Genomic DNA, 27388 nt, shown 5'->3' with positions numbered 1-27388 from the left:
CAACAATCGCGGGCATGATAAATTTATCTGGGCGTGTGAAAAGATGGTCCACGTTTATTGCGTTTATAACTGGTAGGATAATGACAGATAGTCGGAGTTTTCTTTTTCGGAAATTCGCTAAGGATCCTTAGCCTCATATTCATGCTATAATTTTGTTTAAAACGACATGAGTAAATGTTCAGAAAAAATAATATCGTCTCGTCCTGGTTTTCTTTTTCTGCTCAAACAGATATTAAACTTTCAGGATCAAAAGAGGTCTAAATAATGAGTTGAGAATAACATCTAGCACCAAAGTGTGCGCGTAATATTTCGTTGTCGATGATGTTAAGTTTGTAACCAGCCGAAGATGGCGCCTGTCCATCATTGTTTTTATGGTCAACAAGAAGCTATTTCAAAAATGAAAAGTGTTTCGTCTCCGGAATGTTTATTGAAGGGGGCATTTTGTCATGAACCTTCCACCGCTCTGTTCTGTTGTAAACATGTTTACCTGACATTCTTCTATCGTTGCAATAACTGGTATCTGGTTCCATGACCCAACGACCATATTTGGTTACGACCCAATGAATTTTGATAGGATAAACATTTACATTATTAAACGAAAAAAAGAAACATTTCATTATTCGACAAAGTAAAGTTTCAATCAAACCTAAGATCACTACGTCGCCAAAACTTTCTATTTGCGATATATGCATTCGCTTCCCCTTTTGTATTCATTTCATGTATATTTTTGGGATCTTATAAGATCGTGTATTCACAAATTTGTTTTTCCAGCTCCACACCACTCTTTTTTACCACAGTCTTTTCAGTGCTGATTTGTCCGTGAAATAAAAATTCGGCAAGAGAAGAAGGGATTTCGTACATACGGATGTCCGCAACACATGATTGAGCATCCATTTCAAGCCACGTAACCACATTGCTAAAAAGGTATATCGCTCACCTCAGACGGTAAATCAAGCATTATATATTTTATTTATCTGGTGTCTGTTCGTACCTTTTTATCTCAATAGTATTTTGCGTTATGACGCACTTGCATCTGATACCATGCAGTTATTGCGATACCTCTTACACTGTCCTAAAAGTGCTGCAAAAATAGTCTTAGATTGACTTTCAGTCGATTATCGAAAAACAAAACCAGTTTTTCACTTTTGCTTTACAGTGATTTGTTACTGAAACTTAAACTACTTGTTACTTTTTGTCCCTCACACTTTTCCCACCTTTATTGTGGTTTACTTGTGTTACTTGTGATGCTCTTCGAGTAAGTCTTGTTGGCGAGGTCGCCGTTATTATTACCTCCGATTTGGTTTAAACAATGACGCGCCTTAAAAACACGATGTCAAAGGAACAGCTCATCGTTTATTACAGAAATTAACATATTACTTTTCTTTACCCATCCATAACTCAGTTTTCTTTGAACCTTCAATGTTATCCTACTGCCCTGCGGCGATTTCCTAATGTCGGTCCACTGCTTTTTAATTATAAATTCCGTTTCCAGTTCGATCCTTATAAATTGAATTCTTCAAGAGGCCGGGGAAATTTTTCTTGACGAACATAACTCTGCTGGGGTTGCATTTAAACATTTTTTAACGTAAAACATCTCAGTAGACACAACAAAAACGATAGATGCTTGTCCAATTAGTACTGACAATAACTAGGTGCAACTCAAACCGCAGTGCTCAGTCGATAAATAGACATCCCGCTGTTAGCAGTTTGCATTTAATTCTATTCATAAGCCTCGTGCTTAAGTTTTTACAAACATCCTCCGATGTTGAAACGAGATAAAATGAAGGCCTAAATTCTTAATAACGAAAACTAATGCACTGAAAACCCCCACCCTAAGGGAGAAAAATAGTTAAAAAAAAAACGACAAGAATAAGCTACAGGCCGCTTTCAAAGGGTTATAACCAGACGATACAATTTTGTTCTTTGTTTCACGGTCTTCATTTTAAGTCGTTATTTTTTCTTTTATTGTCGAAAAGCCCATACACGACGTTTAAATAAGATTGTGACTTAGACGGACTGACTAGCTGGGTCGGGTTCGAGTCATTACAAGGATTCATTACTTGATGGCCGATATTTTGAACAAAAGGACGGTAAATGTAAGTAAACATTAAAAAAAAAAAAACAAAAAAAACAGAGATTTTGGAATGGGTCAAACTTTCAGCGCACCTGGTCAATTCTTCTTCCAGTAGCTTATTGTTCATGCTCCATGCATTTTCAAGATCTCATACTCCCGCACCTCTGTAATTATAACATTCCAAAAGGTTTATTTAAAGGCCATAAATTATAAAACTGACTAAAAACAAAATAGTCATCAAAATGGGTTAAATACGGTGACCGTGAAGAATCAAGGTGTAACAGGAAAATATTTCCCACTCCAAATAAAAAGATATTTACAGCGAACTTCTGAATTACTAGTACTCCAACAGAGTGAAATTTGGGTAGCGAGGATACTGAACAATGCGGTTCAGCGTCATCGGTCACGGGAATCGCCAAAGGGAGCATATATACAAATAGCGTCTTTAAAAACAACAAATAAGCTTCGCTTACGTAAGGTCACGAGAGCCAAGACTTGTTGATACTGGGGGTTCTATACTTTCTTCACTTTAAAGAGAAAGAATGAAAAAGTCAAAAAGCGCAGGCGAGCTTAAAGTGAGGGACAGCTCGAGATACGCGAGGGACATGGAACGTTCATTCGCTGTTATTTACCATAATCTAAAACGTATACAAGACGATAGACAACCGCAGATAAAACCATGTAGAAGGCACAGCGTACCTGCAATGCCCAGTCTGGCCTCAGTGCAAAAACTAGACGAGACAACATCCGAACAAAGGCGTAGGGGGTCTAAGGAAACGGCACCTTCTCCGAATCTGAAGAAAAGACGAGTTAGTTTCTCTACTTTAAGCCAAACCATTCCGATAAGCTGTAGCTCAAGACCTGCAGAACAAGTGCCTGATTTACCAGAAACGGATAGTCGTGATAAAGCTTCAACACGTAAAGCGTCATCTTAGGAAGAGGAGCGTCCTTCAGTTGCAACTTATCGATATGACAAAGGAAGACGGCTTAGCACACTCTGAAGTCTTCGTAATTTTATTTACAATCAATTGTACACAATGGAAATGAATTACGCAAGGCACTGCCAGTTTGCTCTTACATTAAGCCGCGATAACAATAACATGTAATGCAAAACGATGAACGAAAGCTTCCTCCGCTGGGAAACGAAAAGTATGCAGATTACAAAAGGAACATCTAACGAATGTTCATGTGTATATTTAATTCCGAAGAAATACCAGACGAGGATAAAATAATCTAGAACTAATTATCTAACGAATCAATAGCTGATGAAGCGTGGCTACTAAAGAAACGTTAAATGAATGGTGCTTTTTGCAAAGTAGTCTTGTTTTGACTTCGACGACTGTAATACCTACAGGTCAGCCTGCGGCAAAAACCCAGATTGTCTCGGTTACTGAGTAACACTTGGCAAGTGAAAAAAGACCATGCCGAAGCTCTGAAGTGTTCGTCAGTGAATGTAAGGTGTATACACCATGTCCATTTTTTTTTTTGTCAAGGATATGTAAATTCTTTGATACCGGAAGGTAGTCATTAACATAACTCTACCTTAACGAAAGACTTGAATATAGACAAGTTGCGACTTAGTTAATTTTCTCATTCGTCAAATAGACTAATTGCTCTAATTTCAAACGAATTTAAATTCCCGAATTGAATGAAACAAAGGAGGCAATCTGATGAATTCCATAAAATTATAGCTATGTTAAGTGTACCCTCATTTATGGTGGTAGGTAGTGAAATAAGATTTGCCCTGAAGAGATCAGTATCTTGTTAAAAATATAAAAGTTATTAACTTTCTAGCTAGCAGACTCAACCAAAGAGCAAATCAAGAATTCACATCAAGCTGTATTAGATGGTCTCCACGGTGTGATGGCCTCTATGGTTAATTCTTAAAACTTTGGCTATTTTACGGCCAACGGTTAAATTCTTTTCGTTGCGGTTACTAGAAACATTTTTACGGTTAACTTTTCTTACGACGAACGGTTATAATTTGTCAATGTTTACGCTTAACGGCTAAATTGTCTGGCCGTCTTACGGCTAACGGTTAATCCCATGGAGATCCTTGTAATAGTTGTTTGAAATGTCCTGTTTGTTAAAATGATTTTTCAATCCATCCACTTTGTCACTAAATTCAATAAATGAGTGTTACTATAGAGAATACCGATATACTTGATATTTTTTAGCCGGTAATGAGGGTTTCAATGCCATTGGGAACATTAGGAGATGGGAGACGCCCACACGCAGTCCATGAATGTCTTCCCGGATATCATATTAATTTCTCCGAAAAAAGAAATGCAAAAATTAAGAGGCAACCAAAACTCGACACCATAACTTGTTTTTTGCGAATCAGTGATTCTACAACTACACCCCTCGTCACATGTCAGTGATGTTGATGAGAAAAGAGGATCGTCGAGAAACAAACTCTGATGAGACATTGAGAAGGTTGTTTCAACAAAATTTGACAAGGGTTTTACTACCTCGAATATTTCTTTCGTTGGCGTCATCAGCGTCAACTGCAAAAATCATACTTTGACTTCGATTGCTTCAGGTTTATTAATCGGAAGAGCTTACCCAGAAAATTTGAAGAAAGGCCTTTATTAACTAAAAATATTTCAACACCATTGAAATCTTTGTTCATACTTTGGCATGCGGGGTTGATTAAAGTGTTAACGTCTATAGGTAACTTATGGTAAACGAAACTACAAGAGAAATTTCAAGATTCGAAATACCCCTCGTCATGAAAAATAATCTTTGGGATCGGTATTCATGTAAATAAATGAAAATCTACCTTAACCCAAAGGCGTAAATATTCAGTATTATCATCAGTGTGTGTAACTTAGAGGAAATATTCACAAATTAGAATTTTCAAGGCTCGGAAGAGTTCTCGTGAGGGAAACATAAGTTGTCGTGTTCTGTGTGTTAATACAGAAGAAAAATGGAAAGCTTAAACATTTAGTTGATACAAAGAGTCACGTGTCAGACCGGGACAATTCCTTTTAGCAGTGATAAAAAATTCGATGAAGGCATTTTCCATGAAAAAGGAGAGAAATTGTGCAACTCAAAGATTCTGCAGGCTTGAGCAGCCAAGCTAATTGAAGCTGATTCAATAAGTCATAACGAGAGATTATAATTTTTTGGTTATGAGTCGCGTCCGGAGGGCACCAGTTAATTCTATATCTAACTAATGCGTCAGGTCAACAATTTCGTGAAGTTTGATTTAACTATGAGCAAAGCTGACACTGGCGGCAGCTCGAAATACCAAAGGAAAATTGAGAGATCGTTTACGATCATCTACCACAAACGAAAGCGGCTTCAAGGCCCTAATCCTACTAAGACAGGACTGAAATACAGCCAACCCGAAACTTTTTGTTCGACTTGAAGAAATCGACAGAAGCATAGAAAAGAAAGGTCCTGGTGGTAACAATGCGGATTTTACAATGGCACAAGGTTGTGAGTCTGAAAGTAGAAGAGTGAGCTTTTCGATCGGATTCTAAGAAATCGCTGAACTCGCTGTGGAAAAAACTAATGCACCTTGTGAACCAAAACAACGCCACGTATCCGGTTAGGCGTGTTCGAAATATGTCTCTATGGTCCATTTGTCCCATCTTTTTGCTCCTAGAACCCGTATGGACTTTTAGCTTAAAAGTCACACAACGCTACACAATGAAGAAGAGCTTGGAATCTTGGAAGCCATACTTTTTCAGCTCTGGATTTGGTCAACTCCACCGTTTCACAGACAACTCTCATCTGCTATACACCTTCAGAAGAATCTCATTTAATGTGCATACGACAAAGAACATGAACAGTCCTACGTTCGGCACGTCCAATAATAAGCATCCATAATTTCATCATCTATTTGATTAGGTTACTCTCTTTTTATCACCTTACTAAGCCCTATGGACATTCCACCGGATAGCCTTAGAAAATAAAGTTAAAACTGATCTTTAGAATCTCGGGCAATACCGTTTTCATCGACACGCCTTTTAACTTTTGACACAAAACAATGAGTAAGGGGTACATATGAACACGAACTTTTTTACGTAATAGCCTTATCTTGCCCAAGACAAGCCTATGAAGTTGATTTATACATCGCATTTATGTCAACTTCACCATTTAAACCCATAAAATACACAATTTTGACTTTAAACCTTTGTTACCTTACGTGTTGGGGAATAAGCGATACTCAGGAAACGTTTCCTTAGGAGGACATTTGAAAACGGCTTGGGTCTGCTAAAAATGCAGAATTTTATCTTATCATTTTATTTATCATAACCTTGACATTTTCCCTAAATGTGATTGGTGAATAAGCAGCTTTATTTTTCTCTAATCAATTTGTACAGTTGTACTTGGACAGTGAAACTGGACACCTGTAATCGGATAGTTAAAGCAACCAATCATTCTCAGTCCTTCCAGCCAAATCCACTAATCATAGAATTGCTTACAATAGCCATAGCGACAACCACTTATTCTGAAAAAAAACTGTGGAATTTCCAGAATTGAAGAATTTTTTACTCAGGCAATGTCTCTACCGGATATATTAATCCTCATTGTATTTGTTGTTTTTCGGAAATTATATCGGTTATGATTAATTGGTAACAAGACCTTGTGTCGTCCGTTTCTGTCTGTAATCATACTCGTGATTGACAAATCGAACTTCAGCTTTGCGATCGTCCGATTTTGTCAATCGCTCGTATGATTACAGACTACACTCGGTCCTATTACCATTACTAATAAAGTGAATTATCCTATTTCAGCAAAGAAAAAAATCACTATCGTCAACAGTGTGACGCTGAGCTCCAACGACATCAAATAAAGGGGAAATTAATTCTTAAAAAAATGTTCCACCACAACAAGCCATAACCAACAACTGCCACTGTATTAGAAGCTGAGAAGATGAAAACAGTTTTCTTCATCGCTTTCCTAACGAAAATCGTGCTTGCCTTTTACTATACAAGATTTACTTTGTTTTCGCTTCCATTCGCTGTGTTTGGCCCAGAAAAGTGGAGCCACCCTCTCAACCAATCACAAGCAAAGGTTAAACCAAATGCGACTTGGACAATCGCTTTTTCCGTGTTTTCCTAGCGTCTTGTGATATTTTCAGTTGCCTCGATATGCTGTTGCGATTACTTTGGCTTTGGTTTCACAACACTCCATCGAAAAGCACTTTATTGCGAGGTAACGGTGATCCTTAAAAAAAAAAAGCCTCATTTTGTTTATTACGACCGATGGAGTAAAGTTATATTGGGTTTCTTCTCTAAAATGGCGAATGAGATTGAAAGTCTTTAACAAGGAAAGAAAAAACGAATCCTCACAGCAAGAAAATAATGGCACAAATAGAGCCTACTGTCTGCATAAATAATTTGGGGTTGAATTTATTATGGAATTGTTTAAACCTGGCATTAAGTTTAGCCGGGGCAAAGGATAATAAGGAAAAACCAATAAGTACAAAGAGTATCAAAGCCGATCAAAAATACTTACGCATGCAAAAAAAAAACTTGGAAAAAAAGTATATGAACACTTTCTGACGAAAATTAATGACGTCAAAGCACAATATTGTTTGAATAGTTGTAATTGTGAACGCCAGCGTAAAATGTTAATTATGTTAAAGGCCATAATGAAGCTCAAAGCGTAATTGTTTCATATCTAAACGTCATTTTTGAAGTATGTCATAGCTAAATATCATAAAAACGCTTCTGTAGCAATACTCTTCTCGAGAGTCAGCGAGGAGATCCGATTGGTCAAGCCTCTTCTTTCTCAGTACACCAGATTTATTCCCGATTTATTCCTTTGTCAAACCTCAGTAATGAAAACGTCGATCAGTAGTTATTCAAGGTGAAATTTAAAAATTGCTTAAAACTCATCGTTAAATATGTTTGATCTAGTGTCAATTCGAACACTAAGGAAGGTCAAAAGACAACGTCAGATGACTTTGTCGTCGTATTAACTGTGATGTTTCCAAAAAAGGAAGAGGTATCTTCAACACTCACCATGGCATTGAAACGAGGTTTCTTCCCAAGACGACGTCGTTTTAAATGAAAAGTTAAACGCGAGCCTGAGTGTTGATCTCAAAGCTAAGAGCTTGGATTGCCAGAGCACCATAATGGGAGCAATATTTCGAGATAATGTAGAAATTATAAAATGAATGTTTCACGTCATTAAACAATGCTTGTGTATTAATGATGGTTTGATATAAGACAGCGGGAGAATGACAGATAGAACATTACATCGCAATTAAAAAAGCGTTTTTTTTAAGGGGTGGGGAGTCGGTGGTTAAATTAGGCGATATGACAGCGGAAAACTATCATTATTATCATTATCATTATATAATTTTCATTATCATTGTTATCATCACCTAACACCTGCGATACTATAGAGAAAAGTTAGAAAACCAATATAATGTAGGTAATTTTTCGTTGAAGTTGTTTTCTTTTTTCTTCATTAATTTAAAGGTTAACTACAAACTCTTGCCCCCTGTAGTTTGGTAGGCAAGAGAACAAGAAGGGTAACACTACTCTTAGTCACTAACGATAACAAAAAGCTGCAAACGAGAAATACAACGTAATAAATTTACTTGCTATTTACACATTAAGATTGTGGTTTCTTTCGATTAAATGAGAACGGTACATCAATATTTCTTGCCTACAGCATTTTCTTTGGCTGTTTTTTTTTACACTGGGCTCAGCCAGGTGCGAAATACACAAACAATAGTTCATTATGCCCCGTTGCCTCCGGCGAACTTCCTTTCCTAGTCTCCTTAATAAGCATTTGGATTCCAGTCAATAATATTCAACAAAAGTCTCTTTTGTCAACCTCTCGAAGGATGTTTCGCGGTGGATTGTGGCCAAACTCTACAATTAATTTTTGAAACAAAAGTGTTCCTCCGCATGCTGAGGAAGCAGAAAATAACTTCATTAATTTTCGTGTGATCGACTTAAAAGCTAGCATATTCAGATCAATCTCGTTAACATGACGTTTGTTTTTATCACGAAAGTAATTAATTTTTACAATAAACGTCTTGATGATACATTTCGCCTTTGTCACTGTACTGCAATCGTGGTAGTTTTACTGAGGTTCACTTCAATGATTGGCTCCTGACTTTTAGAATGATGTACAGGTCTATAGCGTTACCTTACCCACGCGCTGATGCCATTTCCACCTCTGTCCTCAAAGATCACGTCGAGAGCAGTTTTTGCACTCACACGAGCGAATCTGGGAAACCACTATGGATTTCTCACATCCTTCGCCAAATTTCACAGTTTTCTCTTTAATATCTTTCGGTGTACAGCACTGGCATGAAGTTTTAAATCTCGGCTGGCTATCTTCTCGCTCGATGGGAAGTGGGATTGCGTACGACTCACACGTTCCAACACACATACCCAGTTTTACCCTCGTTTTCTTGCAGTTGTAACCATCTTTCACCGAAATTACCTCTTTGTATCTTTTATAGCGGCACATGTGCGTGGACGTAATTGGCTTCTGGAAAAGTTGGAAGGCAAGGATGAACAACCAAATCGCAACCAGATGGATATACTTCGGCATTATCTGTTAACAAAACAATAAACATTTCATGCTTTATCTCTTAATTATGGATCATTTTATGTCGCAATACTTCTGGTATGTTAGATGCTTACAGATGGATTAAACATAACGACATTTAGAAGCTTGCATTGCCGTGACAATTGGGTCACTAAACAAGAAAAGCACTTGATTCCAAATAGACACGTCAGCCCGTCGACAGAAGGGCGCCGATTTATGCGAACCTAACCAAAAAACTTCACAACGAGTGCAAAAATCTTGACCCAATATCTACGTGATGCTTTAGCGCTACTACATTCTGGGTTCAAAATATCTGAGTGAGTGGTAAGATAAGCCCTCAGGACAAATAGCCCATCCAATATCTCACAGGTGTCAAACCTTTGAAGTACCTTGTAAAATGTGGGTGAGCACGAGCGGACAAAAAGCGTGAGCGAAGAAAAGACGAATTGTCTGAATAGGACTTTGTAATAACGCATATGTTAGTCCACTGTTGGGTGGCGGACGAAACTAATGGGCCAATAATAACCTTTTGTTCATCTTTCACCCTTGTACTGGCTCTCTTTCACGCCTTCAGATTCGCACAACAAACTAGCGGTATTATAACAAATGCAAACAACACAATTTGATACGAACAATGGAAATTTCACACGTATATTAGCACAAGTCAGTCTCTCACAGGATAACCGACAGCAGAGGCACTGCAGTGCCACGACCCGGAACACGGTGATTGTTACCTACTTCATGTGGTGGCAATTTTGCTGGTTTGATGTACAGAGAGACAATACATGCAAATATAAGGTGCCTTATTCTCGTTACCCTCTACCACGATACCTAATCTACACTGAAACGAGAACATAGATCTTGATCACTAACTGCAATAATAATGGAAGCACAGTGTCAAATAAGGATTGATCACAGATCATCAAGTTTTCAAAACATCAGTATATTTAATGATCCCTGGAGGTAAACAAGAACACACTTTTCACTTGCTATTTAAAGAGATGTGTATTGGTTTGTCTGCAGTGTTAAGACCCCTTCGGAACGGCGACCGCGGACAAGAGGGCAGTCCCCCCTGGGTGGAAGAAACGTTTTTTTCCACAAATTTTGAAAATTCAAATTATTTACAGTAAACTGTTCCGTGATTAGTTAAAAGCTCTTCGAGAGCCGAATTGAGGGCCTAAGGGAAAAGTCTAAGTTGAATGCGTGCTGATAAAATGTAAGTTATGCGGATAACAAATCTCTATAAATTATTTTGCAATTTTATTTAGAAGGACAAAGAGGAAAAATGTTCATCTGAAATTGAATTGACTACAAAGGTATACTTCTTATCCTACCACATAAAAGTAATTATTGACTTTTATTATCATTACCATTTTTTTTTCTCCCGAACTGTGATCCAATGGTTTGGAGTTCCTAGACAGTTTCTTTTTCTTGTAATCAATTCAAAACCAGCTCATTGTTTTACCAAAAATTTGTCCGCCATATACATGATGACGAACACAATGACAAACATTGTTGATGAGGTTTTAAACGTTGTAATTACATGTCAACCAGTTAAAAAGTAAACAACACAAACCAAAGAAATCCAACAATTAACAACAAATAAACAAACAAATAATACGCGGGTAACGAAAAACTTAAAAACAAGTAGTCAGCTAGCTCTTTATAGTCAGTGCTGAAAATAGCCAACGAAACAAAGAACTCAAGTTGCTCTACCTTTTGGGGAAAGAAAAGAAATCCAAGTGACAGTACTTAGGAGATGTATCCGTCATGCCAGAAAAAATCAAATTCAACGAAGGAGCCAGTATCTAACGCCTACGATAATCACTTATATTGAGGTCGTAGCTAAGTGTACAACTTAACACGTGCACTGCGGACAAACTTACATAAATACGTAAGTAGACGCGTGAGAAGACACGTGAGTGAAATACGATAATTGACATCACGTTTGCTCCCGCACTCCCGATGATTTTTGGCACGTTTCGTAAGATAAAGCTGAAATGCTCAATTTGCGAGCCTTTTCTTAAACTACTTCACGGCAATCGCAAATGGTGCACTTAAGCTGAGCAGCCTTTACCAATCTTTACAATATAGAGCCACTCAAAACCGTGTAATTACATTGATTTTGCGCTGTTCCGGTGCTTTCAACGAAACGGTTTGGTAAAATAAGGAAAAATCCTAGTGAGTTTTCATCTCACACTTTAGCATGAATTTCGTTCGTCAAAATATCTTTGCATGTTAGGTATGGTTCTGATACAAGCACTTGGAGATAATGGAAGGCTTTAAACCATAGACAAAAAAAAAAAAACTGGAATAAGCTGCGCACACAAAAATATAGCCGGTTTACATGCCTTACATGTATCTTCAAGTCTAAATGCCAGATCTTAAATAATAAACAGTGAACTTAAATTCTTTCCACACTGACCAATGACTATAGAGGAATTTTTTTCTTATTTAGAACATAACGATTTTTTCTGTGGCTGACGACTTCCTGTACTAGCTGTGCGACAAGAAGTATCAACTAGAGTGAAGGATTCAAACAAGCCATTCTGAAAATTTCATAGAAGCGGCCGTAACAGTGAACCATATATCAGTTCTGCTAGGTAAAAACACTGATAACGAAAGTGACAGAAACTGCTAAAAAGATAGAATCTACCCAAGTTCAACAAGAAAAAAAAGTCCATCCGGCAGAAATCTTGCTCTGATCCACTTCACGTCTTTTCTTTCCCCCGCAATACGCGTCATAGCCTGAACTAATTAAAAATACTTTTCAGGGCCCATTTATATGGTGTGAGTATCCGAGACAATCTTTCCCAAGCCGAGCTAACTTTTCACGTATTCTTTGAAGAATTCAACCAACCGTCCGCATCCTTTAATTTTTGGCTCCCTTGCAATTTCAATCGCACTCTCTCAATTGGATACTTCATGGATACGCGTCAAAGCTTTTATTACTTGAAAATAAATTTAGTCTTGATTGTTTAGGTTCATCTCTCAACACTCTTAACTATCCTAAGCTAATTTGGTTTTATCAGCTGAGTTGACAATGTAAATTGGCCACAACAAAGAGTTTTCTGAAGCTGACGTTTCGCACGTCAGTCCGTCTCGCATCTTCTAATTAGGTACCCCCTCGGAAAGCATTATTTCATGGTTTTATTCCACTTTACCAGAAATTTAATTACGTTCATTTTAGTTCAGTGAGATGAAGAAAAGAAAAAACGAATTCATTAAATGGCTTTTAGTGACACTGTAAACCCTCAGCAGCGCTAAAACATAAATAAAGCACTGAAAACGACACGTCGACCCGAAATTGTTGCGCAGTAACTTACAAGCGTTGGAATTAGAAGTGATATCTAACTTTGTGAGCAAATCAAGCATCACTTTGTAGATCATCACCTTCGTTTTAACCTGATCGATAGAAGTACAAGATAAACGTCCTCCAACACAATTTCCCTCAAATTTCGCTGACTTTTGCCCCCTGGAAAATTAACTTTCAAATTAACAACAAGGTGATGCATATACATTAATGTTACAGGCATGGCAAAAGAACGTGAGAAACGTTTACTGCTGCATTACCAGACTTTGATGTCATTTACTTGGACGTGTTATAGATTTTGGCAATACGAGAGATACCCATATTAGCCTTATCAAGTAAAAACAGGAGATATTTACCTTTCTGAGGTGTCTTGTACTACAACTTCTGATCATGCCCGACTAGAGACTTAACTGTTCCGGCGCTATCGAGTGAAAAACAACGACAACAATTCCGTCAACAAAGATTCAAAAGTGCAGTACCACTCTGTCAAAACTACTAAAGAAAGATTCTTCATCTAATTTCTTAACTGAAAGAACGGAAAAAAGCAAATTCACTTATTTCTCTTCAGCTGAAGAGAACTGCGTGCGAGCCATTGAAGGTCTGTCAGTACGAGGTTCAAGAAATGTGTGAGGTGCTTTTCTCGAAATAAATGGGCTTGATATTTTCTCTCAGTATGTCATAAACGACCAAAAACGAATGCTTTCAAAATGGAGAACAACAATAAAAACGACAATAATAATTGTACGTAAAAATAGTTTTGTACAGTTAGACGTCTACAGTAATCTCGAAGCATAGTTCGTCTTAATTGTAAATGTTTTCACTGCATTGACATATCCCCTTGAACCTCCAAGACGCGAAACAATTTCGTAAAAGTTCTTCCTACCTTTTCGCTCTTCACTTGCGTGATCTGAATAAACGGTAATTACAAAGGCAAACCACAGGCTTACTGTGGGGCTGAGTTCCTTTCAAACCGCGCGATCCAGTTCCGCGTCTCTTGAAGAAGAGCACTGTGCCGGACTCAGGGTTTAAGAAGTCAGTTTACAAATTACGGTACTGAAATGAAGAATTTTGGTCTCATGCGACGGAAGACTCACTTGCGTGTGGTCGTAAAATTTCGTCGTAAGATTGAAGTCAAGTATACTTCACTAAAAGAAGGCTAACCTTAAACGGTCGGGCATTACGGTCAACAACACAACAATGGTTATTTTTCTCTTTAACGTCGAGGTTTAAAACGATAGCCAATGGGGCTTAAGATAATGAACAATACGTCTCACTGTTGCGTGAAATTAAATAGTGGGTTTATTGATCGTGCTTTCTTCCTCTGGTTTAATTTATGTAAAGTAAATGATGTATTCACAGCACGTATCGGTGTGGGAAAATTCTTAAGAGCAAGCCTCAAGAGGCTCAGCCAATTAACTGCCATTGAAAAATGGTGCGAGCAAGTGCTGACATGACAATGTAAAACTTGCAAGACGTTGAGCATGTTTATCCTGTTCTGGATGCTTTCGATGCATTGTCTACATAATCAGTTAAGGATCAGTGAGTGCCAAAGAATCAATACGTCAAAACAAGTTTGCCCCTTTCTTGAGGAAAATGCGCCATTAGAGTACCAGATTTATTCTGAATATACACTGAGAACAAACCGTTGTAGTAAGCTTAGATCGTCACCTTCGATGAAAAGTATGGAAATTGTGGATGAACTTGAAAATCGACGTTACAGTTTCTTTTCGAAGACACTTTATACTGTGTTCTTCACCTCAAGTAACAGAATAAAAATAAGTTGAGTAATAACTCCAGTATGGTGTCAAAGCTTAATGAATAAAATCCGACTGAAGTGGTATTAGTTAGGATGGGCAAAAAGGTTAAGATTTAATTTCTTTGCAGTTTCAATATCTTGAAATAGATTGTGGCGAGTAAGGACATCATTATGACATCAACATTGCACGAAAGCCAAAAAAAGGAAACTTGGTAACTAGACGAAAAAGAGTCTGTTCAATGGGGACATGTAAGGTCATCAGAAAATGAATTACAAAGTTTAGAGAAAGTTAGTTTTCGTTTCATAAAAGTAAACAGTTTTGGTGCCTTCAAATATACTTTAAGTGCAATATAATAACCAACAGTGGCCACTCACACGCATTTCAAGTGGGCCAGATTTCATTTCTAGTGCTCAATTTAATAGCAATGTTTACCGTTTTTGCACGCTTAAAATTCTCACCATATTCTCTGAAGATGCCTATAACCAAGTAAATCTTACAAATATTGGGTGTTAGTTTTGTGTAGCAATATTTTAAGACCCATGGGTAGATAATGACCTCCACTTCGCTGATTTCAGGAAATCAAAGCTTTAAATCGCAGCTCTCAACGAATTAAGGAACAATGTAGGTAATTTCTCTCAATTGACATCTGAAGGATTACTCTCCCACTGGTAACTACAAACTGAGCACATTAACGTGAATGACAAAGGCTCGAGTGTTCCTTCTGGGAGGCAAAAAGAAGCATGATTCAGCATTTCAAAAACTAGCGCCTAAACAAGGTCATCGCCCTCTTTCTGAAACTTCGCACAATATATGAACAGTTATTGACCATGTTCATGATAACGCTGTCTGCTAACATTCTACAGAGGCCCTTCCATGAAAACATCAATATCCCGCAGCATCTCTAAATAAGGAATTTGCTTCTGCCCCGCCTCTGCTACTGAGTAAGATACAGCATCTTTCAGAACTACACAGACCATAAAGAACGTTATTCAATCGAATCAATTCGATGGAAGTACTTGTGTTCAATGTCTGAGTTGTTAATGCGAAGATATACCAGAGAGTGGCAAGGATGCAAAGAATTGATCGAAAGGTTTTTTCCCTTAAGGCGATCGCACACACGGGCCTTGCATGTGTATCCAAATGTTAGATACAGTTTACACTAGAGTGTCAAAGGTGGGAATGCCGTACAAATATTTTAGCTTCCAGAGGTTATTTTTAACCAAGTTACTACCAGAAGAAAGATTTTCACTCCCTCCCCACTCTTCGTATTTCATCGAAATTTCGAGACTGCTTGGAAGGCCCTTAAAGGCATTGCAGACGGGAAGCCGGGAGCCAACAAGAAACTTCAGAAAATAGTCCCTTCTTTTATATTGGTTAATCGAGGTTGCACGATTCACTCCAACGAATATGCTTTATATAGTCTCAGATGTAACAAAAATGATGATTGGATATTTGTTTTCGCGACACTATATTATTGTACAATGCCACCGGAACGTTTTTCAGTTTTATGTAATATGTTCCTCAATAAAACGTGATAGTTTGACTATTTAAGGCTTGCACTTTTCTTAAAAGTGACGTCTAAAGTAACTCTGTAATGATGGACACTTCCTTTCTCCATTCTTTCACGAGCACTATGTATCTTTCTTTAGGATATGTACTTAAGCTATTCTATATATATATATATATGTGTGTGTGTGTATGTATATATATATACATATATATATATATATATATATATATATATATATATATGTTTTTACAGTTGGTTCGGGCTGCAAGGCAAAACATGCACGATGAAACAGAAGTATAACAATATACAGGAAAAAATTCAGGTTCCTGGAGTTTCAGAATGCCTGCAACAAGTAAACGCAGACATGTTCGCAACTTGGTTGATCACAGGTAATCGTACACACCCAGAACGCTCACGTACTCGTTTCCACGTTGCTTTGCAACATTTGAAGCCTTACTCAGACAACTGCATACTATTGCGTTATTCATTGTGATTGTCAGTTACAAATCAACTTCAGAACCATTAAGGGCAAAGTTGGACGGTCCTTGATGGTAGAGTTGTGGAGTATTATTTCAAGGTCCGATCTAAAAGTTAATCACCCCAAACAGAGTTGGCACCATCCTTAAGCTATTAAGTTGAGCTGTAAGTGACGCTCCGTAAGCTTTCACCGACCCAAGATCATCTTCTACTTTTTGCAATAAATTCTAAAATACAAGAAATATAATTAAGATTATTATATGTCAATTGTTGACAGGCTGAATATAAATTTGTAGAAATATATTTTTCGCACTGGTTTAAGTTAAAGACTGCTAATAAATACCTTAAGCTCCTCCATGTCTTTGTTGAGTGTCATGTTCTCCTCCTGTGACATGAGGACCACTTTTCTAAGCTCTCTCAGTTCCAGTTCTCTGTCTGCAACGAATCACTTTCAATTACTTGAACAGACTCGAAGCAGAAGGAAAATTACGGGCGAAATAAAGATGAAAATACAAAAGTGGAGAGACAAAACAAGGCAAAAAGTCAGGGAAGGAAATGCAAATAAAATAACAATCAAAAATGTAAAAAAAAACGAATGAAACAATAAAATAAGCAGAGCAGAAGGAAAAAGAAATTAAAGAAAAAACAAATGAAAAGCGTCTACATGTAGGGTGGGGCAATATATATTCGTGATGCTCATTAACAAATGAGCGAGTCAGCGACAAAAAATGAACCACTGAACGAGTGGAAAAAAATTTAATAAATAAATAAATAAAACGTGCAGTGAGGGAGATGCACAAATTTCATTGAACAGGAGCAATGGGAGGAAACAGAGAAAATCAGAAACGGAAGGTAAACTATCTATTTTAATCTCCCCAACAGCCCTTTCTCTTCAAAGACTTCCTCTCTATTTAGTCACTTCCCCTCTTCCAAAATGCCACATTTACTATTGCAGTCACAGTTATCATTATTTTATGTAAGGTACTTTTATTATTTCATCCACGTGATTGGTCTACTACATTCAACGTGACTGAATATGCCACAACATAAACTGAAGAATACTCGAATGAACCTCCCCTCATACCCAGCCTACAAAGATGTTTGTCCTCCTGAGTTCATATACATGTACTTACTTAAGTTTTGTTCCAAGAACTTTTCTGTAAACTGTGAGATAGACACCATTGATTCATCTGATATCAGTGATGTTCCTATAGTATCTGAGACAGTGTTACAAGGAGTCAGGTCAGGAGAGTCATTTGGAACTTTCTCTGTGCCGTTGGCATTTTGTTCAGCTTCACGTTCAAATTCGCCTGTAAGCATCAAAAGATGCTGTTTTCCAAATAAGTGTTCCTTCTTGTTATGTAAGGAGCTGAAGAACTGGTTGCAAACTTTGCAGTACAATTCATTGGAATCATCTTCCTAAAGAGGTAAAAGACACAGAACATTCAGAAACAACTTTATTTTGTGAAAAAGTGACTGTGTCCTCACCCTCAAAAGTGGTTACTGTGAAGAGTGCTTTTCACCAGCCCAATTTTGATGTTTCAAATTTGGCCAAATACAAAAGACATCATAACTGGGCTCTAGGGAATAACTCCACAAACTCCCTACTTCTTATGCAAAGACCTACTCTTTTATGCTGAATTATAAAAACATAAAATTGGGCTATGGAGAATCATAAAACCAAAACAATGTAAGCCATCACAACAAATCAAAAGACAAGGAAATTTGGCAAGGAGTTGGATTATCACCTTAACTGCAGCTTTGCATAATTTTCCCAAAGTGAAACTGTGACTGAAGTAAGCATGTAGGGGTGGAGTGAAGAGCAAATGAAGGTCAAATTTCCCACCCCTTTTTGCCCCTGTACTCCCAAAATGTTACTCATGATTCCTTAACACCCTTTAAAGATTAAAAAAGCTATAAAAAGCTATCATATAGAGGGCTGTGGAAACTGAAACTGTAACCAAAACCTGACTATAAGGGAGAAAGTCAAGTTTCTACCATTAAAGCCCTCTGGGATTCCACAATTAAACATGCACCAAAATGTTGTAAAGGTCACTTACCACTTGGTCACTTAACAACAAGCTAGATGGCACTTCTTCAGGGGTATCTACTCCTGAAATATGTGTACAAAAAAACCATTATTAACATTCGAAAATCCAGAGCATAGCTTTTGAGTAGTACTGTACATAATTATGATATATTAACTTGCACAAGCCAGATTGCCATAATTAAGAAGCAGTCTCTGTCTAAGTCAGATTTACAATATTCTTCCTTAATGATCACACATGAACCTTTGAAACTGAAGTTTGTACCCCTTGAATGCAGTCCCAAACATCACAACCCACAATTTCATAAATGTTATTTTTTAAAAAGAAAAATTGAAAACTACCACACTGACTTCACATTAAAGTTTTCAATGGTAAATGTATGCAAAGTAAACAAAATCCTCAAAGTGTCCACTGGTTTACAAACATTAACATGTACATTATCATAAACACTGTCTGAGATAGATCTGGCAGTTAACAAATAAATTAAGAACATGGCTTACCAACAATGGACTTGAGTTTCTTGGCACTTTGTCTTTTTATGAATGCCTGGTACTGTTCAGATTGTTGATAAATTTTAAGCTCTTCAATGTAACGTTTTTTATCTTCCTCAGCTTCATCCAAGTATTTCTGAACATTCCAAATAAATGAAACAAAAGCTTAAAACATGATGTTACTGAATATGAAAAGAAACAGACGAGCCCTAAGTTTCAGAAGTGAACAAATCTAACTAGGCAGCTCATGGTTTGAAATGTTTGTTTATGCCTAGTGCAACTTACTTTTTGAGAATAATTTTGTATCCAGGACATATATATTTCTGACAGATCATTGATTAATGAGGTTTGTATGTGAAGTATTTTTGTGACCATTTTTCTTGACACATATATGTGCTGAGCAGTGGCAGTTTGCTGTCAAGCTCAAGGAAACTTGTGCTTTACTTAAGAATACAAATGTACACGTACATGATTGTACATCGACAAGTACATTATTGGGTCAAACACAAAGGGATTGAATCACTATAGTGCTCTGTCCATAGAGATGGATGGAAAGAAGAGAAAAGTTTTGTAATCAGATGCACTGATAATAGGGGATTTAGTCATAAACATGCAAAATAAAACATGTGACCCTTCATATGATTTTAGGGACAAAGGTGATAGCACACTCACAACACGCTTCCACTTGAAAACAAAAGCTGGCTATTACATGCTTGTTGAGCATGCTAGAGCACCCTTAAATGAGCGCATGCTTTTGTTTCATATAACACACTACAAACAATAAAGTATGCTCTGTTGAACTATGAAGCATGAGTGAGCGAACAAGCAAAGCATGTTAACCTTCAAATACAAAAGGTAGCGTGTGAGCGGACACAGCACATTAGCATGTACCATAGTATGCAGCCAACATGTTAACTGATTGTAAAGCTAGAGTGATCATTACACAGACAATGTACTCTCATTCTTGCAGTAAAACTACTAGCCAGGTCAATTAAACTAAAGCTTGTATCAGTGTTTTAAAATTATCAACTTCCTGATCAAAAAATTGCCATAACATGTAGCCATAAATGGCCTAAACGTTCATGTAAAAGTATAATTATTCCATCAGATGGCCTGAGCAATTTTAATGGGATGGTAAAAAAAACCAAAAGTGAGAAATTATGTCATTTTTCGATGACCCTCTGTTTCTGAGAACACTAGGAAACTCAAGCAGATGATAGTAATGCACTTAGTCACATGTTCAGTCATGTGCTCTAAATTAAATTCAATCAACACCATAAAAAATGACAAAAACCATCATAATCTTCAGAATTAGCACACATACCATAAAAATTTTGAATGAAAACACCATATGATAGATCTAAACTTAGCAGTAGAACGCTTCACTTTGATCGTGTTACTATAGGTACATGAAGAAGATATCCCTTTGTAATAACTTTGAAGCAACCGCTTGCATTGTGTGAAGGAATGGTGTTGATGTTGTACCTATAACGTGGATGTTTGGGAACTATACAGCGATGAAATTCATTTGACACACTCATTTGTGTACCAATATTTAAGCTTACCAATCACAATTGAGTACAATTGAAAAACATTTTAATGAACAAAAGCTGGCTATTACACGCTTGTTGAGCATGCTAGAGCACCCTTTAATGAGCGTCATGCTTTTTTTTCATATAACACACTACAAACAATAAAGTATGCTCTGTTGAACTATGAAGCGTGAGTGAGCGAACAAGCAAAGCATGTTAACCTTCAAATACAAAAGGTAGCGTGTGAGCGGACAGTCAGCACATTAGCATGTACCATAGTATGCAGCCAACATGTTAACTGATCGTAAAGCTAGAGTGATCATTACACAGTCAATGTACTCTCATTATTGCAGTAAAACTACTAGCCAGGTCAATTAAACCAAAGCTTGTATCAATGTTTTATAATTATCAACTTCCTGATCAAAAAATCACCATAACATGTAGCCATAAATGGCCTAAACGTTCATGTAAAAGCATATTCCATCAGATGGCCTGAGCAATTTTAATGGGATGGTAAAAAAAACCAAAAGTGAGAAATTGTCATTTTTCAATGACTCTCTGTTTCTGAGAACACTAGGAAACTCAAGCAAATGATAGTAATGCACTTAGTCACATGCTCAGTCATGTGCTTTAAACTAAATTCAATCAACACCATAAACAAATGACAAAAACCATCATGATCTTCGGAATTAGCACACATACCATAAAAATTCTGAATGAAAACACCATATGATAGATCTAGACTTAGCAGTAGAACGCTTCACTTTGATTGTGTTACTATAGGTACACGAAGAAGATATCCCTTTGTAATAACTTTGAAGTGACCGCTTGCATTATGTGAAGGAATGGTGTTGATGTTGTACCTATAACGTGGATGTTTGAGAACTATACAGCAATGAAATTCATTTGACACACTCATTTGTGTACCAATATTTAAGCTTACCCATCACAATTGGGTACAATTGAAAAACATTTTAATGAACAAAAAAGGTATTAAGCTTCATTTCATTTCCTTTGGTGTGTTATCCTGTGTCAACTGGCATGCTAAGCATGACATGGATCATGCTTAACCAAGACAAATACCAAGCGTGCTTACTTGGCCAAAACAAACATAGTGTGTCCTTCATTGTTTAAAAATATTGTATGTGTATATTGAACACTCTAAGTGCCTTGTGTTGGCATGTTGCAAGCTTGTGGTCACCTTTACCCCTGAAATCATATGGAGGGTCACATATTGTACTGTTCAATATATGATGATAGTGGGAAAATACTGCACAAAACACATAGGACAGGTACTGGCAGCTTACATCCTTGTGTTGGTTTTATGGCTTTTGTTTCACATACAGTTGCCGTAATGGTTGTGATAACATGTTTTTCTTTGATTTTTTTATCTACCAAATACATACCTGTTTCTCCTCTTGCAGAAGATTGCTCCACTCCAAACCAAGTATCTTTGTTATTTCTGAAAACTGTAGATGAGGATGTTGTTGTTTCACCTCAGCCCGTCGACTGTTGATAAACCTCACATACCTACACATCAATAACCAAAGCTAATTATTTTGAAAAGAACAAAATTCTCAGTAGAAAAGAAAAGAGCTGAACAGAAATAAAACTTTAAAATACTCAATTGGTGGGCAACATTTTTAATATGATTGTAATTGCAGTGCCAGGCTGTACAAATTTAAAGGTAAGTGATTTGGCAACATACTTTAAACGTGGCTCTTTGCAAAAATAAGTAATGATAATAGGGGGTAACTGGATTCCTTTTTGTTATTCATTTTTATGTTTTATTTGACAAATAAGACCAGATGACCACTAAGTAGGAGTATGACTAAATTAAAAAAGACTTTTTAATCCCAAGATTTTATGATGAAATCTTCCTTGCAATGGCTATACTTTTCCTGTCAAAGTAATAAAGGGATAATTAAGACCTAAACTGACAAGTTTGTCTCTTTTCTGCACCTGTTAGTTAGATTAAAATACAATGCACATTCATTTACATTACAATTAATCTACTGAAATTGTGTGATGAAGCTACATGCTGATAACTTCTCAGATTTAAAAGGTATAAGTGGTGTATTTAAACATGTATGGCTAGCATCTCAAAGCTACATACACATAACTTTGTAATTTGTTGGTTGATCTTTACATCTTAACAAACAGAAACTCAATTATAACCTAAAAGAATACATACCCAGTAATTGGGGCCTTTGGCTTATTTAAATCACCAAATCCTTTCTTCCTTTTTTTACCTTTAGGCCAACCACCTTTTCTTTTCTTGGTTGGAAAAAAGAACAGAAAAGAACAGTTAACGTACAACTCAAGAAATATAATGGGCAGGAGGTCTGTTTGCTAAAAAAACTGTGCACAAGGTCTTGAGTATGGCCTGAGGCACTTAAGACCACAGGCACAGTTTTTTTCATACTAACAGACCAGGACTGGTAACAACATTAATTTAATTTTTTTCTGCTGGTTTGCTTTTTACCCCTTTGATGCAAATGGAATGGAAGAAAATTTTAGTCTTGTCCTTGAAATAGAAACCTAGAATGGTTACGAGTGCAGGATAATAGCCTATCAGATTCTAGGATTTAAGATTCCACCTCACTGAGATGCTTCAGGAAAATAAATACTTTGATTAGTTCTAATAAACATGCATGGAATATATAATATTATTTGATGCAATCACAAACAGAATATCAGTAACTTGGAAAAATATCCAATAAAAAACTGGTTGTATTTTAAAGCAATGTATACTGCATATTGCCAATTAACACTCTCCTAGGATAGTGTTAGTCAGGAAGTGAATTATGCATTTGAAAAGCTAATCAAGTTAACTCTATTTATGATTATGCAAGACAAAGCTTCTCTCACCTTAACCCCTGTGGGTGCAGTATTTGATGCTTCCTCTGCTAACACACTACCCTCTGGGAGAGAAGTGGAAGGTGGTAGCACATTTATGGTTAGTTCATTAGGATCTGTGACATTTGATGAACTGGGAGTGACAGATGTAACATCATCTTCATTGTTTAAGTCAGTGTTTTGTTGAATTGAATCACCTTGCTCAGGCTGCTGGACAGCAAACAACTGGCTTTCAGGAACTGTCACAACTGCTACTTGATTGTTAAGCACACCACCTTGAACAAGAAGAATCATTACTGTGGTGCACTGTACCCTTTCAAGAAACAATGAATGGCTTACATTTTTTTGCCCACATAACAGCCAGGTTTGCCTAAACTGCCCCTCTTTTCAAGCATGAACATTTCAAGTTTTTGACAGAACTCCCTGTGCTTTTAAACAAGAAGAGCACATGTATTGAAAGTGTTGTATCAACTTTTTAATATTTCAAGCTGCATATCATCAGCAAAAGGCAACTTCACATTTCTGGTAAATCCTTTCATGTTCATCAACTTTCAATCATCAGAGTTCTAAGAGCAATGAGGCAAACCAGCTTACCAGAGTGTAAAATTGGTTTGTTAGTAAAACAAACCAGTTTTTCTACACAAACTTGATTGTAATATTGATCGTTATATTGTTATATTTGCCATTCATGGTATCTTGAAAATAGCGGTATGTACAAGTACAGTGTTCATGTGCAAATTTAATACTAGTTCAGTTGAAGTCTGGTGTTTAGATTGTAGCAAGATATCCCAAGGTTGTAAATTTGTAGTTTTACTTCTGTCAACTGATGTTTTAAGTTTTAATGAAAAGCCCCTTTGTAGACATCTCTCTAATATGAACACCTCAGAGTTTCCTACTATATCCCATCTAAATTTGGGCACAACATTTTCTTTTAAATAAACCTCTATAATATGCACCAAATGTTCCTAACAAAGAGAATAGGCACTAGATCACAGCCCAAGGGAGCAAACTGTGAAAAGTCTATTACAAATGCTACAGTGATCAGGTGGTCATTGTTGGTGATTACAGTATGTGATAAAAATTCCTGTTTGTAATTACACAAACATGAACTATTTTCTATTTAAACCACCAAGCCTTACAAAGGAAATTACAGTTACTGCAGTTAACAGTAGCCAATCAAAACAAATTTATATTCAATGGAAAATTCAAAGTGTAATTGATTTGATGTCCATACAGTTAATACCAAGAACTTTTTCAAATAACAAATTAAAGAACAAACTTTTAGAATACTGAAATGACTACAATATAAAAATTATTAATTATTATTAATAGCTTTTAAAATATTTTCATCTATTCAACATTTGCCTGTCTCACACTCTCTTGAAAGATGATTTTCAACATTGAAGTGCAAAATTAGTTTTATTTTTAAGTTCATTGTGGTGTTGCTGTTTGTTTCTTCTTCTGAGACACCTTCTCAGTAATGTATATCAATAAAGATGCATGTTTGTGTCTGTTTTTCAAGTAAAAGTAGACACTATAAACAGTCAATGCAGTCGTGAAAATTATGTCCTTGCAGTGAACCTTGTTAACTAGTCACCACTCTGGTATGGATAAATGTACATGTACATGTACTTCATTTTAGAAACACACAACTGCTACAGTATTTAAAAATCAAAGAAAAAATTGTGCAAGGCAAGTTCTACACTTACCTGGACAAGTGAGAGCTCCACTTGAACTTACAGCAAATGTTGCCACTCCGTTACCTGATATTGTAACACCCCTTGAATAAACAAAATAAAGGGCACTAGATTAATTTATACCACAAGCAACTAACAAAGGCCACCTTTGTGCTTTTCTATTCAATAAACCACAACATGTACATAACTTGGTACTTAATAATTATGTTATAATTGTTTAAAACACAAATCAGATGTATACAGTGTAAAAACCATGCTCAAGTAAGTTTTTTTCCTGAGAGGTCCACATGAAATATAGTTTATGATTAAATATTAAATAACTTAACGTAAGTTTCTAGAGAAATTGTGGTGATGCATCAGTGGAAGGGTATAACAGGGTAATATAGTGCTATCAACTGAGTTGAAAACGTAAAGTGACCTTCATTAAGAGCTTAAAGGCTGGTGTTTCATGTGTTAGCTCTTCATCAGAGCAATTGGAGGGATTGTGGGTTGTGTGTGGGTTTATATACAGAAATTGGAGTCAATGGTTTATGGTAATGAGGAAACAAGAATAAATTAGTTGAATGAAGAGCATCGGTCGATGCCATGGGGTTAAGAGTGCCAATTTTGGAAGATATCTTCCAAAAAAAAAAAAAAAAAATTTAGCCTTTGCACTTTCACTTGTGCTTATAACCAACAATGTTCTTTTGAGAAAAAAGGTGCATAGTGCTTTTCATGTATGGCAAATGGTTTGCATTAAAGAGGAGAGCAAATCCTTAAAATTTTCTTAAGTTAAGTTTTTTCACCCAGTGTGTGCTACATGTCTGCTATGCATTGGACGCCAGAAGGGAAACGCAAGCGGGGTCGCCCCAAGATCACATGGAGACGGACAGTTGAGAAGGAAATAAAGGAGATGGGGAAGACCTGGGAGGGCATCAAGTTCATGGCAAGGGATCGCCAGATGTGGAGGGAACATGTTGCTGCCCTACATGCCTGTTAGGCGTAAAGGGCATGAATGAATGAATGAAATGTGCTACAAGTATGATGGTTCACATGTACCAAAAGACTAGTATGCACACTTGGGATGCGAGATAGCAATGATTATGAACGACCTCAGAAGAACACAGATATTTATGGACTTAACCATACATTGTTCACGTCTGAAGTGATAGCAAGCATGGTATCTATCATTACTAATAAAAACTACACTGGCTCCATTACGTTTAGATATTTAGAGCTCTACTAGAGAATCAGTCTCTAAAAAAATTATTTGTAAATAACTAAAGAAATCAGTAGAAAGGGGTTTCTTTGCCGTGAATCTTTTGTCTTGTTTAGATCCACAACCAATTATGATTATTCTCTGTAAACTGAGGACACGTACCTTGACATATCTGGGTAATTTTGAGTCACAACAACCTCGGCAAAACAATTCACTGACGATGCAGCGGTTTCAAAGCTTGTCTTGTCTCCCTCAGATTCTTGGTTTGAAGAAAACGTTGGCATAAAGCTCAGCTCTGACACAGGAGAATTCTCCATTTTAAAATGGGTCCGATGGGTCCGCGCTTACTATAGTCAGTGGTATATGTACTTACGTTGTGTATGACTATTAAGACTGTCCGAAAAATAGCCGACCGTCAGACTCATGCGAGTAGGGGGGCCATAAGCGCAACGAAACTTTATTTACCTACAAATCAGATCTCAAAAAAAATCAAAAAGAAAAAAGGCTACGAAAAGCTTTTGAAAAGAAAGTGCGACATTCGCCATTTTTTCTCCAAGCTATTTTCTTTTCGCTCCGTGTTTACTGATGCATAGAAGTCCAAAAATTTTGTCACCTTTGATTTTATCTTAATTAATCTTAATTATCACTAAAAACCTCTTACTGTCTCGTTTTATGAGTGATAAAGTTGGAGAGTGACGAGTTTCATCCAGCATGACCCTTTTTTTTTCACTCTGTCGGTTTTCTAAGGCTTTTATTGATACTGTTAATTCACCCCAGAGAATTATCAGCAACCCCTTGGACTTTTGTTATGTCGTCGTGTTTAATTTGTGAGGTGGATTCGTTGTTCAATTATTTTTCTCTCATATTAACAGCTAGTTTACTCCTGTGGGACACACCTTTTG

General features: G+C 36.8%; 1 protein-coding gene across 1 annotated transcript; it reads right to left on the bottom strand.

Annotated features, from left to right (window-relative positions):
- Positions 1 to 9471: 9471 nt before the first annotated feature.
- Positions 9472 to 26814, bottom strand: LOC131789299 (high mobility group protein 20A-like). Its single transcript, XM_059106383.2, has 12 exons — positions 26649 to 26814; positions 25301 to 25371; positions 23604 to 23866; positions 22927 to 23009; positions 22139 to 22262; positions 19210 to 19336; positions 18722 to 18774; positions 17795 to 18080; positions 17005 to 17096; positions 13801 to 16888; positions 13274 to 13338; positions 9472 to 9610 (listed from the first exon to the last, which is right to left on the bottom strand). The coding sequence occupies exons 1-10, from the start codon at positions 26801 to 26803 to the stop codon at positions 16769 to 16771; spliced, it is 1374 nt and encodes a 457-aa protein (XP_058962366.1). The 5' UTR covers positions 26804 to 26814; the 3' UTR covers positions 9472 to 9610; positions 13274 to 13338; positions 13801 to 16768.
- Between the last annotated feature and the right edge of the window lie 574 nt (positions 26815 to 27388).

Source organism: Pocillopora verrucosa, chromosome 1 (genome assembly GCF_036669915.1).
Source record: "Pocillopora verrucosa isolate sample1 chromosome 1, ASM3666991v2, whole genome shotgun sequence".
In the NCBI taxonomy this organism is placed as follows: domain Eukaryota; kingdom Metazoa; phylum Cnidaria; class Anthozoa; order Scleractinia; family Pocilloporidae; genus Pocillopora; species Pocillopora verrucosa.
This window is presented reverse-complemented; position numbering and strand designations above follow the sequence as displayed.

Coding starts and splice junctions, on each gene's coding strand:
- LOC131789299 (XM_059106383.2), bottom strand. CDS start 26,803: ATGGAGAATTCTCCTGTGTCAGAGCTGAGCTTTATGCCAACGTTTTCT. Junction 23,010..23,603: donor CTGCACCCACAGGGGTTAAG/GTGAGAGAAGCT, acceptor TTTCCAACCAAG/AAAAGAAAAGGTGGTTGGCC. Junction 17,097..17,794: donor GTTCTTGGAACAAAACTTAA/GTAAGTACATGT, acceptor GATTCGTTGCAG/ACAGAGAACTGGAACTGAGA.